Source organism: Silurus aristotelis (assembly GCF_946808225.1).
Source record: "Silurus aristotelis genome assembly, chromosome: 15".
In the NCBI taxonomy this organism is placed as follows: Eukaryota; Metazoa; Chordata; class Actinopteri; order Siluriformes; family Siluridae; genus Silurus; species Silurus aristotelis.
The window spans coordinates 5,023,693-5,041,365 of NC_139588.1; the positions used below are offsets into that span (position 1 = coordinate 5,023,693).

At 37.4% G+C, this 17,673-nt stretch overlaps 2 protein-coding genes across 2 annotated transcripts; both read left to right on the top strand.

Annotated features, from left to right (window-relative positions):
• Window positions 1-3,570: 3,570 nt before the first annotated feature.
• LOC310738137 (uncharacterized protein) lies at window positions 3,571-15,291 on the top strand. Its single transcript, XM_083563129.1, has 13 exons — window positions 3,571-3,629; window positions 3,985-4,033; window positions 6,077-6,214; window positions 6,376-6,549; window positions 7,664-7,699; window positions 10,082-10,188; window positions 10,413-10,477; window positions 10,644-10,780; window positions 10,920-11,120; window positions 11,710-11,913; window positions 12,060-12,214; window positions 14,809-14,987; window positions 15,091-15,291. The coding sequence occupies exons 6-11, from the start codon at window positions 10,096-10,098 to the stop codon at window positions 12,197-12,199; spliced, it is 840 nt and encodes a 279-aa protein (XP_083419255.1). The 5' UTR covers window positions 3,571-3,629; window positions 3,985-4,033; window positions 6,077-6,214; window positions 6,376-6,549; window positions 7,664-7,699; window positions 10,082-10,095; the 3' UTR covers window positions 12,200-12,214; window positions 14,809-14,987; window positions 15,091-15,291.
• Window positions 15,292-15,866: 575 nt separating this feature from the next.
• On the top strand, window positions 15,867-17,110 carry adgrf7 (adhesion G protein-coupled receptor F7). The gene has a single exon (XM_083563117.1). The coding sequence runs from the start codon at window positions 15,955-15,957 to the stop codon at window positions 16,963-16,965; it is 1,011 nt and encodes a 336-aa protein (XP_083419243.1). The 5' UTR covers window positions 15,867-15,954; the 3' UTR covers window positions 16,966-17,110.
• The last annotated feature ends 563 nt before the right edge of the window (window positions 17,111-17,673 follow it).

The window sequence follows — 17,673 nt, forward strand, 5'->3', positions numbered from 1 at the left end:
AGGCCAGAAACCTGAATGATCTAGAGAAGATCTGTGTGGAGGAGTGGGCCAAAATCCCTCCTGCATTGTGTGCAAACCTGGTGAAAAACTACAGGAAACATTTGACCTCTGTAATTGTAAACAAAGGCTACTGTACCAAATATTAACATTGACTTTCTCAGGTGTTCAAATACTTATTTGCAGCTGTATCATACATATAAATAGTTAAAAAATCATACATTGTGATTTCTGGATTTTTTTTTTTAGATTATGTCTCTCACAGTGGACATGCACCTACGAGGACAATTTCAGACCCCTCCATGATTTCTAAGTGGGAGAACTTGCAAAATAGCAGGGTGTTCAAATACTTATATTCCTCACTGTATGTGTCTATATATATATATATATATATATATATATATATATATATATATATATATATATATATATATATATATATATATACACACAGTATATGTGTCTATATATATATATATATATATATATATATATATATATATATATATATATATATATATATATATATATATATATATATATATATATATATATATATAGTAATTTGGTCTCATTAGATGACCTGAGCTTTTTTATTTTCAACAGGCAACATAGAAGATAAGGGTCTATATATATAGGGTCTATATATATAGGGTCTATATATATATATATATATACAGTGGGTACGGAAAGTATTCAGACCCCCTTAAATGTTTCACTCTTTGTTATATTGCAGCCATTTGCTAAAATCATTAAGGTTCATTCTTCTTCCTCAAGAATGTACACATAGCACCCCATACTGACAGAAAAACACAGAATTGTTGACATTATTGCAGATTTATTAAAAAAGAAAAACTGAAATATCACATGGTCCTAAGAATTCAGACCCTTTGCTCAGTATTTAGTAGAAGCCCCTCTTTTGATCTAATACAGCCAGGAGTCTTTTTGGGAAAGATGCAACAAGTCTTTCACACCTGGATTTGGGGATCCTCTGCCATTCCTCCTTGCAGATCCTCTCCAGTTCTGTCAGGTTGGATGGTAAACGTTGGTGGAAAGCCATTTTTAGGTCTCTCCAGAGATGCTCAATTGGGTTTAAGTCAGGGTTCTGGCTGGGCCATTCAAGAACAGTCACGGAGTTGTTGTGAAGCCACTCCTTCGTTATTTTAGCTGTGTGCTTAGGGTCATTGTCTTGTTGGAAGGTAAACCTTCGGCCCAGTCTGAGGTCCAGAGTACTCTGGAGAAGGTTTTTGTCCAGGATATCCCTGTACTTGGCCGCATTCATCTTTCCCTCGATTGCAACCAGTCGTCCTGTCCCTGCAGCTGAAAAACACCCCCACAGCATGATGCTGCCACCACCATGCTTTACTGTTGGGACTGTATTGGACAGGTGATGAGCAGTGCCTGGTTTTCTCCACACATACCGCTTAGAATTAAGGCCAAAAAGTTCTATTTTGGTCTCATCAGACCAGAGATTCTTATTTCTCACCATCTTGGAGTCCTTCAGGTGTTTTTTAGCAAACTCCATGCGGGCTTTCATGTGTCTTACACTGAGGAGAGGCTTCCGTCGGGCCACTCTGCCATACAGCCCCGACTGGTGGAGGGCTGCAGTGATGGTTGACTTTCTACAACTTTCTCCCATCTCCTGACTGCATCTCTGGAGCTCAGCCACAGTGATCTTTGGGTTCTTCTTTACCTCTCTCACCAAGGCTCTTCTCCCCCGATAGCTCAGTTTGGCTGGACGGCCAGCTCTAGGAAGGGTTCTGGTCGTCCCAAACGTCTTTCATTTGAGAATTATGGAGGCCACTGTGCTCTTAGGAACCTTAAGTGCAGCAGAAATCTTTTTGTAACCTTGGCCAGATCTGTGCCTTGCCACAATTCTGTCTCTGAGCTCTTCAGGCAGTTCCTTTGACATCATGATTCTCATTTGCTCTGACATGCATTGTGATCTGGAAGGTCTTATATAGACAGGTGTGTGGCTTTCCTAATCAAGTCCAATCAGTATAATCAAACACAGCTGGACTCAAATGAAGGTGTAGAACCATCTCAAGGATGATCAGAAGAAATGGAAAGCACCTGAGTTAAATATATGAGTGTCACAGCAAAGGGTCTGAATACTTAGGACCATGTGATATTTTAGTTTTTCTTTTTTATTAAATCTGCAACAATGTCAACAATTCTGTGTTTTTCTGTCAATATGGGGAGCTGTGTGTACATTCATGAGGAAGAAGAATTTTAGCAAATGGCTGCAATATAACAAAGAGGGAAAAAATTTAAGGGGGTCTGAATACTTTCCGTACCCACTGTATATATATATATATATATATATATATATATATATATATATATATATATATATATATATATATATATATAGACCCTTATCTTCTATGTTGCCTGTTGAAAATCAAAAAGCTCAGACATCTAATGAGACCAAATTACAACTACAGGTGAATTTTATATTTTATAGATGAATTTTTAAAGGGTTATAAATAAAAAACAAAAAAAAAATGTAATCCAAAAATGGAAATCCGCATGAAATCCAGTTCAGCCTAAATGTTTAGCAAATATGACACTTAAGATTGTTTTCCTTTAACACACCGGTCATGTGGGAAGGTAATCATTCTGGGCGCAGTGTTGACAGATTCTGACCAGATCATGGCTGTGAACTTCCAGACCTTGTGTTTAATTAAGCTCATTAAAAGAGCCAGGCAGAACTAAAGCGCATTTGACGGTTTCAGAGAGATGTGGGCTCTGACAATCTGAGCAGACGTCTACACCACTAGATCGTTTTTACACTCTGACCATAAAACTGATGTGCTTTTTTTCACATTCCGTTCCACATTTATTCCCTATTACCTGTTATAATATCCTACACTCTTCTGGGAAGATGTTGCACTGGATTTGTGGAGAGTCATTCAACCACAAGAGTGTTAGTAAAGTGAGGTAGTGCTGTAGGTAAGGTGAGAAGGCCTGGGGTTCAGTCAACATTTACATTTATCCCAAAAGTTTGGAGGTAATAGATTTGAGGTCAGAGCTCTATCACGGGAGATCTTCTACCCTAACCCATGTAAAACATATCTTCATGGAGCTGGCTTGGTGCAGGTTTGGAACTCCTAATCTGTTACAATTGTGTGCCTCCAACTTTGTAGTAACAGTTTGGAGAAGAACCAAATCCAAAATATGACTGGAAAAGTCAGGCGTCCCAATACTTTTGTTCATATAGTGTAGCTCAGATCAGAATGTAGATGGGCAAGATGACAGCTGTGTGACACACAATAAGGAGATAAAATCCTGTATAATGTACGTTCTATAGAGTATAAGATGGTGGACCATATCCGATTTTTGACAACAATAAGCAGACAGGTGTAACAAAAAACAACTAGAGGATTTCAAAAGAATGACATTAAGAACAAGCAGCAGGTCATCAGCAGCAGCAGACCCAGCAGGTCATAGCATAATGCTCCCATGATTTCAGGCATATGTTTCAGCCCTGATTTGGTCTTTTCCACTGCGTGTCTCTTTTAAACTGTGTCTCTTTTCACTGCATAGAGAAGATGACATCAAACCGCCTTGTGACAACGTGTGTTGTGGAAACACAAGGATTCCTTGAAACATCGATCTACACCTCTGAGGTAGCTTTACAGTATACAGGAAATGAAAAGTACATGGGGGTATTGAGGGTACTGATATATGGATAATCGCATTGTTACAAAAGAAATACTTGAGACCTCTGAGTTTTTATGTGACATCTGTTGTGGGAATTTGGTGAAAAACATCAAAACAAAGTACTGATGCTTTAGTTAATAAGAATTTGCTACTTGTTAGGATTCAACAGCTCTGCATTGTACATGCTACTGAAAGAAAAAATATTCTCTTCATCATTATCTGATACATCAGATTTGCAGTTAAATCATTAATAATTCACAATGCAATATAATGTACACCACAATTATTATCATTTATATATATATATATTTCCATTCTCAGCTTGAATCCATAGACGGCCACCCCAACCAATCGAGACAAAAACGACAATGTAAGCACAACATTTTAAATTTTTTTTGATGATTTTAATGTTTTATGTGAGATAATGTGTTATGATATTATCTATAAAAAGAAGTGCTAATAGTGAAGGTTCGTAGGACTTGAACATAACACACACACACACACACACACACACACACTGTGTGTGTGTGTATATGTATATATATATATATATATATATATATATATATATATATATATATATATATATATATATATATATATATATGTATGTGTGTATGTGTGTTTGTGTGTGTGTGTGTGTGTGTGTGTCCAGGAGAAATTTACTTCCCTGAGATTTATTTATTTATTTATTTATTTATTTATTTATTTATTTATTTATTTATTTATTTATTCTGGTTAGTGCCTGTTACATACTCTATACAATGCACAAAAACTAAAGGGAGGCAAAATGTATCCACTAGGGGGCAGCAGAGTAAAGGAAACAGAAGAGTGAATGAAACAGAAGAGTGAATGAGGCAGCAAAGTAAAGGTGGCAGCAGAGTAAAGGAGGCAGCAGAGTAAAGGAGGCAGCAGGGTAAAGGAAGCAGAAGATTATAAGAGGCAGAAAAGCAAAGAAGGCAGCAGAGTAAAGAAGGCAGCAAAGTAAAGAAGGCAGCAGAGTAAAGAAGGCAGCAAAATAAAGATGGCAGCAGAGTAAAGAAGGCAGCAGAGTAAAGATGACAGCAAAGAGTGCAGCGGAGTAAAAAAGGCAGCAGATAAAGGAGACAGTAGGGTACAGGAAGCAGCAGGGTAAAGGAGGCAGAAGAATAAATAGAGCCACAGATTAAATCAGGCAGAAGAATAAATGAGGCAAAAGAATAAAGGAAGGAGTGGTCTAAAGAAGTTGGAAAAATAAAGAGATAAAGATATGTTCTATTTAAATAAAATTGTGCAAAAATATTATTATTATGAGATTTTAAATTATTGCAATTTGTTTTTATTTACATTTTACAGTGTCCCAAAATGTTTTTAAACTTCGGTTGTATTTTTAGAAATATATATTTGATTTTGAGGTGCTTTGCCATGTGTTACAATGTGTTATGTACAGAATGTGTAGGCCGAGAATGCCTCTTGTGTCTATATCTACGGTATATCAGGGTAATCACAACCTTCTTGTCAGAAATCAAACACCATAACAATTGGCTTGAATAATGTCAGCAGCATCACTAATGCTAAAAGTGTAGAAACAACAGAAGTGTGACAGTAAAGAATAAAAATGTAATAACATAAAAAAAAAAAGCCTAAATTCTGTATTATTTGAAGGTGTCCTGGGGTGCAGTCACTTCAATTTCAATTCAATTTAATTAGATAGATAGACAAAGACCCAAAGTAGCTTTACAGAATTAAATAGATTATAAATATACATTTTAGCACCAAAATTAGTCCCTATTAGTGAGCCAGTGGAAATAGAGGCAAGCAAAAACGTAGTGAGATGGTATGAGGAAGAGGTCTTGAGAAGAACCGGACTCAGAAGGAAATCCATTCTCATCTGGGGGACACCAAATGTTCATTCATTATAGTCTCAACATGGTTGAGGTAATCAGCTGTTCGTTGAGGGATTATGTTCATGGCAATTGCAGACTGAGCCACTGTAGCAGTTTATATTAGTTGATACTGTTTCATGGTTCTGGGATTAACCTTTCACAGTAACCTCATGGATCTTTAGGTTGTTCATGTGGAACCATCCTCAGCAGCACAGAGTGGTCTCCAATCAAAGAGAACACTATACAGTGGTAGGATGAAACAGAAATGGACAGTATCACAGTCAGTGTTCCAATTCATCCCAAAGTTGTTCATTAGTGTTGAGAGCAAAGGGGCATTGCCATGCTGGAACAGGTTTGGGTCTTCTAGCTCAAGTATAGGAAAAAGTTAATGCTACCAAAAGACATTCTGTATAATTGTGTTCCTTCAACTTTGTGGTGAAAAAAACCACACGGTAAAAAACACATAACTGGAAAAGTCCAGTGTCCCAATAGTGTATATCGAAATACTTAAGATGAAGGCAGGTAATGACCGTTTTGTTGTCTTCCAGCCAGTACATATGCACTGGAATACATTGTGGTGGTAGAGATAAATGTTTCAGAAGTGATTTTGATACAGCAGCTCAAGTCATCAGTCGCTGTTCAGTTAAACAACTCAACTCAAATCTCTACTGTGGAAATAACGACTGGTAAGTTTGGAACTTACAGTCCTTTTTTTTTTTATTGCTTTTTTTAAATAATACATGAAATTATTGTACTTCTTTTGATTCTTTAAGAAAAAATCCATTTCAACGTAAAAAATTAAATAAATAAAAAGTTGTTTTTTTGTTTATTTTTTTTCTTCTTTCAGTGTGCCAATTAAATAATTCTGGATACCAGTGCATGTGTGAGGATCAGTATTTCTGGCCATGTGACAAGTGCATGCAATATGGGCAATGCAACAACAACACCGCATCCTCATGTAATTGCATCAATGGTGTTCCAAATGATGGACAGTTCTGCCAGCCACTGAATAACATAGCAAGTAGGTACTATGATAAATGGTGCACTTAATGATATTAAAATGTTTAAAATGAAACTAATTAACACTACAGACTTTCTGTACAATCTTTGCAAATGTAACTAACTCGTTTTTTTTTTTTTTTTTTAAGAAGAACAAGAAGCAGAGTATTTGCTGCGAGAATAATTAAATATACTATAGGTGTTGATAATGTATTTGTTTTAATCCATTAGCTTTATAAAGAGACACTAAGACTATACAGTATAATTCGACAATCCTTTACATTTGCTGTGCTTGTGCACAAAAATAAATCCCTTAGTTCTGAAAACAGACTGTCAATTCAATTCAATTCAATTTTTATTTGTATAGCGCTTTTAACAATGAACATTGTCTCAAAGAAGCTTTACACAGATAATGTGATAATAAAAAATGAATAAGATGTTCTTTATAAGTGTAAGTTTGTCTCTGATGAGCAAACCGTCAAGTTTCATATAATTGCCAGTAATGAAGTATAGTTGGCAGTAAAGTAACATCCGGTATTGAAACATATACACAGAAATTGGGTTGATGTTACTGAAGTGAAGTGTGTATATATGAATTGAAGTGAAATAAAACATATATAATGTATATATGTATGTATACATGTAAATACAGACAAAGAGAAAGAGACAATATAAAAATTCTTTTTCTATCATTGAAACCTAACCAGAGGTTTACACACACAAAGGCATAGTTCATATCAGTTTTTCCATTTTCTAGGGTAAATGTTACGCAGTTTTAAACAGTTTTGTAATTACAACCAGATTCTTTCAGGTAAAATGGGTTTAATAATAATGTTCGGGGATTTTTCAAAGATTTTTTTGATAATCTGGATTATTTTCTAAACTCTTTGGGAAAGAAATTAATCATGAACAGTACTTATAGACCAACATCTTAACATGTAGTCACTTGACATAGTCTGATGTGTCCATACATTATTAAAATATAATGAGGACGTGATGATTGGAACATATTTTATTAATCCTTTACACAGAGATATTACTGACTGATTTAATCATTTAATCAATTCATTAAAAATAATTTCCATACAGTTAAATTCAATAATTCCAAAAAGTGTTTTTCTTGTTTTGCCTCACAGATGGCAGCACATGCACAACTCCACCTGCACCGATAGGTAAAGTAGTGAACTGTTTCATCCCATGTGGTATTATTCAGATTTTATTTTTAAATGTATGGATAGAAGAATGATAATGATATGACCATTCACCAGTCAGATCATTTACCAATCAGACCATACCCTAATCAGACCATTCACCAATCAGACCATTCACTAATTAGACCATTCACCAATCAGATTATTCACCAAGCAGATCATCCACCAATCAGATCGTTCACCAATCAGACCATTCACCAATCAGACCATACCCTAATCAGATCATTCACCAATCAGACCATTCACCAATCAGACCATTCACTAATCAGACCATTCACTATTCAGACCATTTACCAATCAGACCACTTACTAATCAGAGCATACACTAATCAGACCATACACTAATCAGACCATTCACCAATCAGACCATTCACCAATCAGACCATTAACTAATCAGACCATTCACCAATCAGACTATTCACTAATCAGACCATTCACCAATCAGACCATTCACTATTTAGACCATTCACCAATCAAACCACTCACCAATCAGACCATTCACCAATCAGACCATTCACTAATCAGACCATTCACCAATCAGACTATTTACTAATCAGACCATTCACCAATCAGACTATTTACTAATCAGACCATTCACCAATCAGACCATTCACTATTTAGACCACTCACCAATCAAACCACTCACCAATCAGACCATTCACCAATCAGACCATTCACTAATCAGACCATACACCAAACAGATCATTCACTAATCGGACTATCTACCAATCAGACCATTCACTAATCAGATCATTTACTAATCAGACCATTCACTAATCAGATAATTAACTAATCAGATGGTTCTGAATCCCATTTAATTCGTTTGGACAGGTCATGGTGGTAAGTATTGTGTAACCATCCTCTTAATCCAGTAAAAGGCATCAGGTGTGATCTGATGTTATTAGACACACAAAAGCACAGGTTTTTAAAATATGTGCTGAAAAAGAAGAAGAACAAAAGGCAGAGTATTTGCTGCGAGAATAGTAAAATATCCTGTAGTTGTTGATAATGTATTGCCAGTAATGACCTGTATTTGGCAGTAAAGTAACATACTGTGTTGTAACATATGTTACTGATGTGAAGTGTGTATATATGAATGAAATAAAACATATATAACGTATATGTATACAAATAAATAAAGACAGAGAGAAAGAAGGAAAGGGAGAGAGAGAGAGAGAGAGAGAGAGAGAGAGAGAGAGAGAGAGAGAGAGAGAATTTTATTAGATAAATAAAGATAAATGTGTTTGGCTTAGAAGGGGTCCTGTTCTCAATCCCAACTTGTCAAATATGGACGTGAATGTCAGGGTCCCTTTGGTGTCATTTTTCAACACGCACGGATTCCCATAGACTTCTATAGAACCGGAGCTTGCGGCATTAAAATGTGACGTGTTAGTTAAGCAGATTGCTCCAATGTCATTTTTCATTTAGCTCTCTAACTTCTTCTTCTTCTTCTTTCGGCTGCTCCCATTAGGGGTCACCATAGCGGATCATCCGTCTCCATACTACTCTGTCCTCTACACCTGTCTCTTTCAAACCAACTACCTGCATGTCTTCTTTCTCCTCTCCTTCTCCTCCTTCGGCCAACAGTAGCCCAATTTCCACCGGTACCCTGTTGGCTAACGATACCTGTGGCGGTAGTTGTTAACCCGGGCCTCGACTGATCCAGTATGAATTTCTCATTTGTGATCCGCATATTTGATTTGGCACATGTTTTGCGCTGGATGCCCTTCCTAACACAACCCTCCCCATTTTTCTGGGTTTTGGACCGGCGCTAAGTGCAACCCTTTTGATTTTACAATACACTCGCTGTCTGATATCAAAGTGCCGTCTGTGAAACAGCGTTCAGAAACACGTTCTCACTAACCCTACCCTAACCATGCACATTAAAACATGTCACCAAAGGGCTCCACAGGGCGTCAGAAAATGACGCCAAGGATCATGATGAATGCGTCCATATGTGACGAGTTGGGAGTGAGAATGTGTAGGTTTGGCGTCTGCATAGTCCTGACAGAGGAGCATGGTGGTGGGAGTGTGATAATATGATACTGGCTTCAAGAAACTTGGTAGGAAAGAAATATTCCAAGTACGTCACCTGACAAGAAAGACCAGCAAAACCCCTCCAGAAAAGTGCAGACACAAAACAAAGCTCCTACTCTAGAGGCTGTATTTTTAATAATCGATCTAAACTGGAGTCTGAGAAAGGAGTCTGCATACTTTTCCTTTGCTTCAAAGGATTTCCAGTTTTCTTCCACCAGTACAAATAAATGCCTTCTCAGATGATTTGCATTACCAGATTTGTTGTGCAGTTGTGCCCTAATTCCCTCTTTGTTTCTTTTCTGTTAGAGTTTTAGCAAAGTATGTCGCTGACTTTAGATGAAAAGTTTGATGTTGCACTCACCAACCCAAACAGTGCGACATACAGTACATATAATACCACACTCGTGAAGGCAGTGAGTAACTTATTGAATAAAAATTATAAATAAGGGAATATATTACTGGGTGGTATAAAATATTACGCTCTTATTTCTTTTACGAAATTTTATAGATTCAAAGTGACCATTATTGAACCAGTGAATAAATACTGATTATTTTAATATATAACCAGTAAAAAAAATGTGTTTAAAGGAATATTTAAATACAATGGGTAGAACTTTGATATTTAATTGCTTTTCAGATTGATTTTAGTTATAGAAACGTGACCGGCTACAAACCTGGCTCAGTAAGAATTCTCAGGTTCAGGTAAAGAGTTTGATTCTCTAATCTCCAGCAATGAATTGAAATCATGTTTATTTCCTGCTTTACATTGAATTGGTAAATTTTGTGTGTGTGTGTGTGTGTGTGTGTGTGTGTGTGTGTGTGTGTGTGTGTGTGTGTGTGTGTGTGTGTGTGTGTGTGTGTGTGTTAGGCCTGGTAGTGTAATTGTAGACTTTACAATCAACACCACTGTGAAGGAGCCTGACTTCAAAGCCGCAAACTCTGAGCTCTCTCAGATACTTACTTTGAATGGATTTAAAGTTGCTGAAAACGCTTTTGCGTACAGTGGTAAGTGTTTTATTCCTTTTTAAAATTTTTGTGTTCACTGATTCTATCACATTTCAACGTTTCCTGTATTTAGTGTTTACCTTGTGCTAACGTTCTTGACTACTAAACCGAATAAGTAATTTACGTTCTTATATTTCAGAGGAGTATGACCTGCTGAATAGCTCAGGACAAATATACCCTCTGCAAGACTTGCAGTTAATTTGTGCTCTCCCGATTGATGTAATGGGAAACATTCAATGGCAGGTGAACGGAGTTGATCCTTTTCTAAATCCTGTGAAATACAGGCTCCTCAACAACAACCGCACTCTTATAGTCAACAGTGTGAGTGCAGAAGACACTGGTAGGTCACTGATTGTTCACACTTTGAGGTGGATATTCTACCATTTTCCTGAAATAACACTACATGAGCAAAAGTTTGTGGACACCTGACCATAAAATTGGTATGTGCTATTTTGAACATCCCATTCAACTTTTAGTCCCCAGTTATAGTTCTGTTATAATAACCTCCACTCTTGTGGGATGATGTTTCACTAGATTTTTTTGGGAGATTTGTGTCCATTTAGGCACAAGGCTGTTAGTAAATTCAAGTACTGATGTAGATGAGATGAGGAGGCCTGGGTTGCAGTCAGTACTTACATTCAATCATGTTCAGTATGGTTGCGCTCAGAGCTCTATAGCAGGAGATCCTCCACTCCAAAGTATGTAGAGCATATTTTCATGGAATTGGCTTGGGAATATTTCATGCTACTACATCCAAAGACATCCTCTACAAATGTGTTCCTCCAAGAGTGTGGGGAAGAACTGAAATGTCAAGTGTCCAAATACTTTTGTTCCTACAGTGTATTTATGAAAAAGTTAGGTCCAATCTTTTCTTCCTTTCTGTTATTTGATGTTCCTCACTGCTTGTGTATCTACACACCTCACCACAGGGACATATGAATGCATAAGAACAGGCAATTCACTCAGCCATATCCAGTGGCAAAGACTTGTGATCCCGCCCTATCCCAATATCCAAGTAGATCCTAATAAGGTGTTTAAATGTGCCAATTTGTCCATACCGCTACAATGCTGTGCCCAAAACAGCTACACAATTGAGTGGACCAAGTACTCCATGACTCCACTGACACCTCCAGGTAATACACCAAAACAGATTTATTTCACATATTAAAATCGAGTGCTTTTTTGTTACAGACTGTATTAACAAATACATTTCTTTATTAGAAGACACTAAAAGTGCATATAATGCAGAGATAATAGAATTTAGTATTATGTATCACAGGTCCAGGGTCAGGCTGTATCATGTACAGCTATACTGTCTGGAAACAGGATTGTGAAGCCGCTGACATTGCAGTCAGTTTCACATGTCGACTTTCTGACACCAGCCTGTATTCAATTACAGCTCGAAAAGCATATCAATAGGATTTACCCAAAAAGGTGAGTGATCGCACGTCTTCTCATTAATATCATCTAAAAGAACTGGATTTATTTGCAGTATTTTAATGTCAGTTTACTGACAAAGCTCCTCTGAGCAAAATCTTTTTATTATTATTTTTAGAATCCAGAATTATATCCCATGTGGGGCAGAATTGTAAAGACTACCTGAAAATCATACTTGAGTAAAAGTATGGATACCTTACTGCAAAACATATTCCTTTATAGGTTAAAAGTCCCCAATTGCAATATGACGAATAAAAGTCTTAAAGTATCTGATTTGAACAGTACTTAACAGTAATGTGGGTTTAAAGATGTACTAGTCCTTGACACCAAGACACACGACACCTTAACTCTGCATTAACCAAGAACAACACAACAGCCTCTTCAACATAAAACAAAGATCAAACAAGTTGGTTAAAAAAAAAAAAGGAAAACAAAGACAAAGTTGTAAAGCAATCTTTCAAAAAGGTAACAATTAACAAACACATTTACAGTATCATGTCACCAGTGTTGTGCTAGCTACTAAGAAATAGTAACTAGTTACAGTTACTAGTTACTACATTCAAAAAGTAACTCAATTTCTTTGTTGATTACTTTTACCAAAAAGTAATGCGTTACTGTTAAAAGTAACTTTTTAGTTACTTTTTCAAAGAACCTTCTTTAATGTTCCCATTAATGCCCTTTTATGTGTTATGGTTTATACAAACACAAAACGGCCTTAAACACAAAGTCATTTTTAAACACTATTTTATTAAAGTCAGAGCAGCACAAACTGAATATATCACAAGGATTTCTGAAATAAATACAAACAAGCTGAATAATATATTCACAATCAAAAACTAAAGTGTCTTCTGCATCAAAAAAGCTGTTGTGTTGAGCTCTTAAAAATTTTCCTTTTACAGCTGAAGTATGAAAACTATCAACAATGTAGAACAGAACACCGGGTTAGCTTCTAGCTTCGTCCAGGCATGGAGTTTCTGGAGGTGCTTCGACAGATTGGAGTTGCTGTTTATCGCAGTAGATATGAGCTTCGAACCAGAAAGACACAGCTTACATTTGACTTAAAAGTTTTTGTCTTTTTGCTTAACTAAAGTGAAATAATGAGCATATTTCCACTTTAAGAAACTCAAAGTGTGCTCTCGCCTCGACTCGCCATTACTGCCTTACAGACCTGAATAATTGGAAACACGCCCACAGTGCGTCTTCTTCGTGTTTACAGTGTTTATCTTGAAGCCGGAATTAATTCATTTTATATAACGGACAACGCACCATACGGTAACGGTAACGGAGTTACTTTATTTAAACAGTAATGCGTTACAGTATTAGTTACTGTTCAAAGTAACTGTGTTACAGTAATGCATTACTAGTAACGCGTTACTGCCCCAAACTGCATGTCACAGAGTAGAAGAACCATTAGTGTTCAATGAACAAATAAAATGAACCTCAGTCTTGGAGAAGGCCAATATTGTTATTCAACTTTAACAAAAGCTGGTTCTCAAGGTTTTTGGAATTTTTCCGAGCACTTCTTGGCCTGAAAACTTCAATCAATTTTTAATTCATTTTTATTTGTATAGCGCTTTTAACAATGAACACTGTCTCAAACAGCTTACCACAAATAATGTGGGAATAAAGAATTAATAAGATGTTCTTTAGTGTAAGAACATCTATAAGTGTAAATAAGTAAGAAGTGTAAATAAGTGTTTACAGTATAATATTGTCTCAAGGAAACAAGCAAAATCTCCCCGAGATGGCATAAGGAAGAAACCTTGAGAGGAACCAAACTCAAGAGGGAACCTCATCCTCACCTGGGTGGTACCGAATGTCTATTTATTACATATAAATGATGTTCAGATGTTCAATGATGGTGATCAAATGCACACTGTAGTCCTGAGCCAGTGTAGCAGACTGTTGACATTAAGTACAGCCCAAATCCATCCTCAAAGCTTCTGTGTTACTTTGTAATTTTATGGATCCCCAGCTGCACAGAGTGACCTCCACGAGGGCAGCAGTGCCAAATACCAGTCACAGCACTCCAAAGACAGTGCTGTAGATTGATTGGCATTTTAAAAGGTCTGTAATGAGTGGGCAATTGGGTTGGTTCAGGTTGCCCCCCCCTGCGTTCCCTGGGCTCCAGGCTCACCTTTTGACCCTGTGGAAGATAAGAAGTGTAGGAAATGCAATGTCCTGCCAAACCTTCAAACCTACAGACAGCTCTGTTTTTTTCTGTACCAGACTACTGGACAATATGCAGATTAAATTTAAATGTAAGATCAGAGCTTTTCATTTGAGATTCACACCTTGAAAACAGTCCGGAAGACAGAACTCATCTGTGTATAAAATAATTTCATTTGTAAATGTGAGAGATTCAAGAGCAGACGGGAATATTTTGGCTCTGGTGTGCTATCTAGTGGACACTGCTTTTAAATTTTCAGATGTACAAATGTACAGCAAATGTGTGAACAATGCGAGCAATTACCTGTGCATGGAATATTTCTTTGGTTGTTATATAATACAAATGAATACAAATGTAGAGTGGTCCAGGTTTATGGGCTGACTGAAACCTAAAAACCCGCACTCATGTTGTTCCCCATCAGCGTTCGACTGCGAAGACAGCAGCTTCGGTGTGGGCTCTGTTAACCAGACAACATTCAGACAATGTAATGGAAATGAGACTGGCATTCAGTGGGCAGTGTGTAATAATGCAGGAAAGTGGAGCATAATATCAGACAACTGCACCCTTCGTGTCATCCAGAACCTGGCAGATCAAGCTAAAGTAATATTATGACTTTCTTTTGGAGATAAAGCATATTTATAATTGGCTGATTTGTAACTTGAATTTGCTCAAATATTTTATCTTTTTTTTTTCTCAACTTCAGTATTTACTCCCGGATGAAGTCCCAACGTTCATTGCTAACCTCAGTAACGCTGCTACAATCAATTCTGAGGACATCGCCACAGTTCCTGTCAATCTCCTGAAAGTCGTAGATGTACTCAGCACACTTGCGACTATTTCAAATACACAATCGTTTACAGTTGACAAAACCATGATGGTGGTACGTACTGTATATATCGACACCTTATATTATTATGATCCTTTTGACTGATGATGATTACATTTATTTCATATGACATACACTATGTGGACAAAAGTTTGTGGACACCTCGTAGTATTTTTTTGAACACCCAATTTCACATTTACTCCCCATTTTTTGTTATAACAACCCCCAATCTTCGGGGAAGATGTTACACTAGATTTTTTGGAGTGTGTTAGTAAATTCATGAACTGATGTACAGTAGGTGATGTACAGTAGGTGAGGTGAGGAGGCCTGGGGTGCAGTCAGTGTTCACATTCATCCCAAAAGTGTTCATTAGGATTGAGGTCAGAGCTTTATAGCAGGAGATCTTCCACTCCAACAAATAGAAAGTATGTATTCAGGGAGCTTGTGCTCAGTTTTCACTAGAAACATGTACGGGTGTCCCAATACTTTTTTCCATATAGCGTACATAGTGTAAGCTGTTGTTTAAGTAATGAAATCTTCTATGGTTAATGTGGATCCAAAGCCAGTTACAGAAAAGCTGAATCCCGAATGTCTTGCTTGTCTCAATTTTTACTTTTGTGTAATTAAATGCATCTTCCAGGATTTCCTCTTCAGTCGATCGAAATTATCGGAAGCAGTTTCTCTGACAATAACTTTTCAATAACAACATCAAATATCCAGCTTGTGAGGAACTTGAACAACATGATCCAGGAAATCCTTGGCACAAATGCTTCTACTCAGATAGTCATTCCAGAGACTAGCACACCCTTCCCAGTCACAGTCATCATCTTCTCAGCGTTTGACAGCGTGCTACCTGTTCGCAATGCGACCTTCAGTGACAGCAATGAAACCAGCACCAAAATCAATGGAGATGTGGTTATGATTAAAGGAGATTCCTTAATAAGCAACATCTCTCTTGGCTACAGTGTTATAAATCAGTCATTAGGAAACCCACAGTGTGTCTTCTGGAACTTCAGTCTTTTGGATGGACTTGGTGCCTGGGACTCTACTGGATGTGAACTGAAGCCAGGAGGTGATCAAACCAAGAGATTAACATGCCAGTGCAACCACACGACCTCATTTTCGATCCTGATGTCACCGTTCTCTCTGGAAAATGATGCCCTGGCCTATATAACCTACATCGGCGTAGGCGTTTCGATTGGCAGCTTGCTTTTGTGCCTCCTTTTCGAAAGCCTTATTTGGAAATTTGTGTCGAAAACGGATACATCTTACATGCGTCATGTCTCCATAGTCAACGTGGCTCTGTCCCTTCTTGTCGCCGATATATGCTTCATTATTGGAGCTGCGATAGGAAAACCAGGTCAGAAGACACCAGTGGGTCCATGCAGTACCGTCACCTTCTTTATCCACTTCTTTTACCTCGCTCTCTTCTTCTGGATGCTGCTGTCTGCACTCTTGCTTCTCTACCGCACTGTCGTGATTTTCTCCAGGATGTCCAGGGCTGTGATGATGACCATAGCCTTTACTGTCGGATACGGAGCTCCGTTAATAATTGCCATCATCACGGTGGCAGTAACAGCTGGAAATAGTGGATACATTCAAGAAGAAAATACATGCTGGCTCAACTGGTATAAAACCAAGGGTATACTGGCGTTCGTGATTCCAGCTCTGCTCATCGTGCTTATAAATCTCCTGGTGCTTATTGTGATCATATATAAGATCCTGAGGAGTGGATTTTTGGCCAGCATTTAGCGAGATGACAAACATGCCTTAGTAATGATTGCCAGGTGTGTGGGCATTTTAACCCCACTTTTTGGTCTAACATGGGGATTCGGGATCGGAACCATGGTGTCGTCAGCCTACGGGATTCATGTGGTGTTTGCGGTGCTTAATTCATTACAGGTACCAATATTCAAAATCACCTTCATACACCTCTAATGTAGAAGCTGCAAAGAAATGACAATGAAGTAAAAATTTATGAAATTATAAAAGTTGATATGAGATGTCATTTTACCTGTTTAAAATTTTACTTAATAATATACACACTATATGGACACAAAGTTTTATGACACCTGATTTTTCCAGCCTCTTCCTACAAAGTTACTTTGGATTGGGGTGGAGTGGACGATCTTAAGTGGCCAACTATAGATCTCAACCTGTTTGGATGAATTGGAACGCTGACTGCACCCCAGGCCTCCTCACTTCCACTTACATCAGTACCTGACTTTACTAACATCCTTGTGGCTGAATGATCTCCACAAGGACACGTTAAAATCTTGTGTTTATCTTGAATAAATAAGATTGTTCTTTATAAGTGTAAGTTTGTCCTTAATGAACAATCTATTTATTATAGTCAAACAATGTTGAGTCCTGAGTGTGGCAGACTGTTGACATTAACTACAGTCCAAATCCATCCTCAAAGCTCCTGTTCTTACTCCGTAATTTCATGGATCTCCTGGC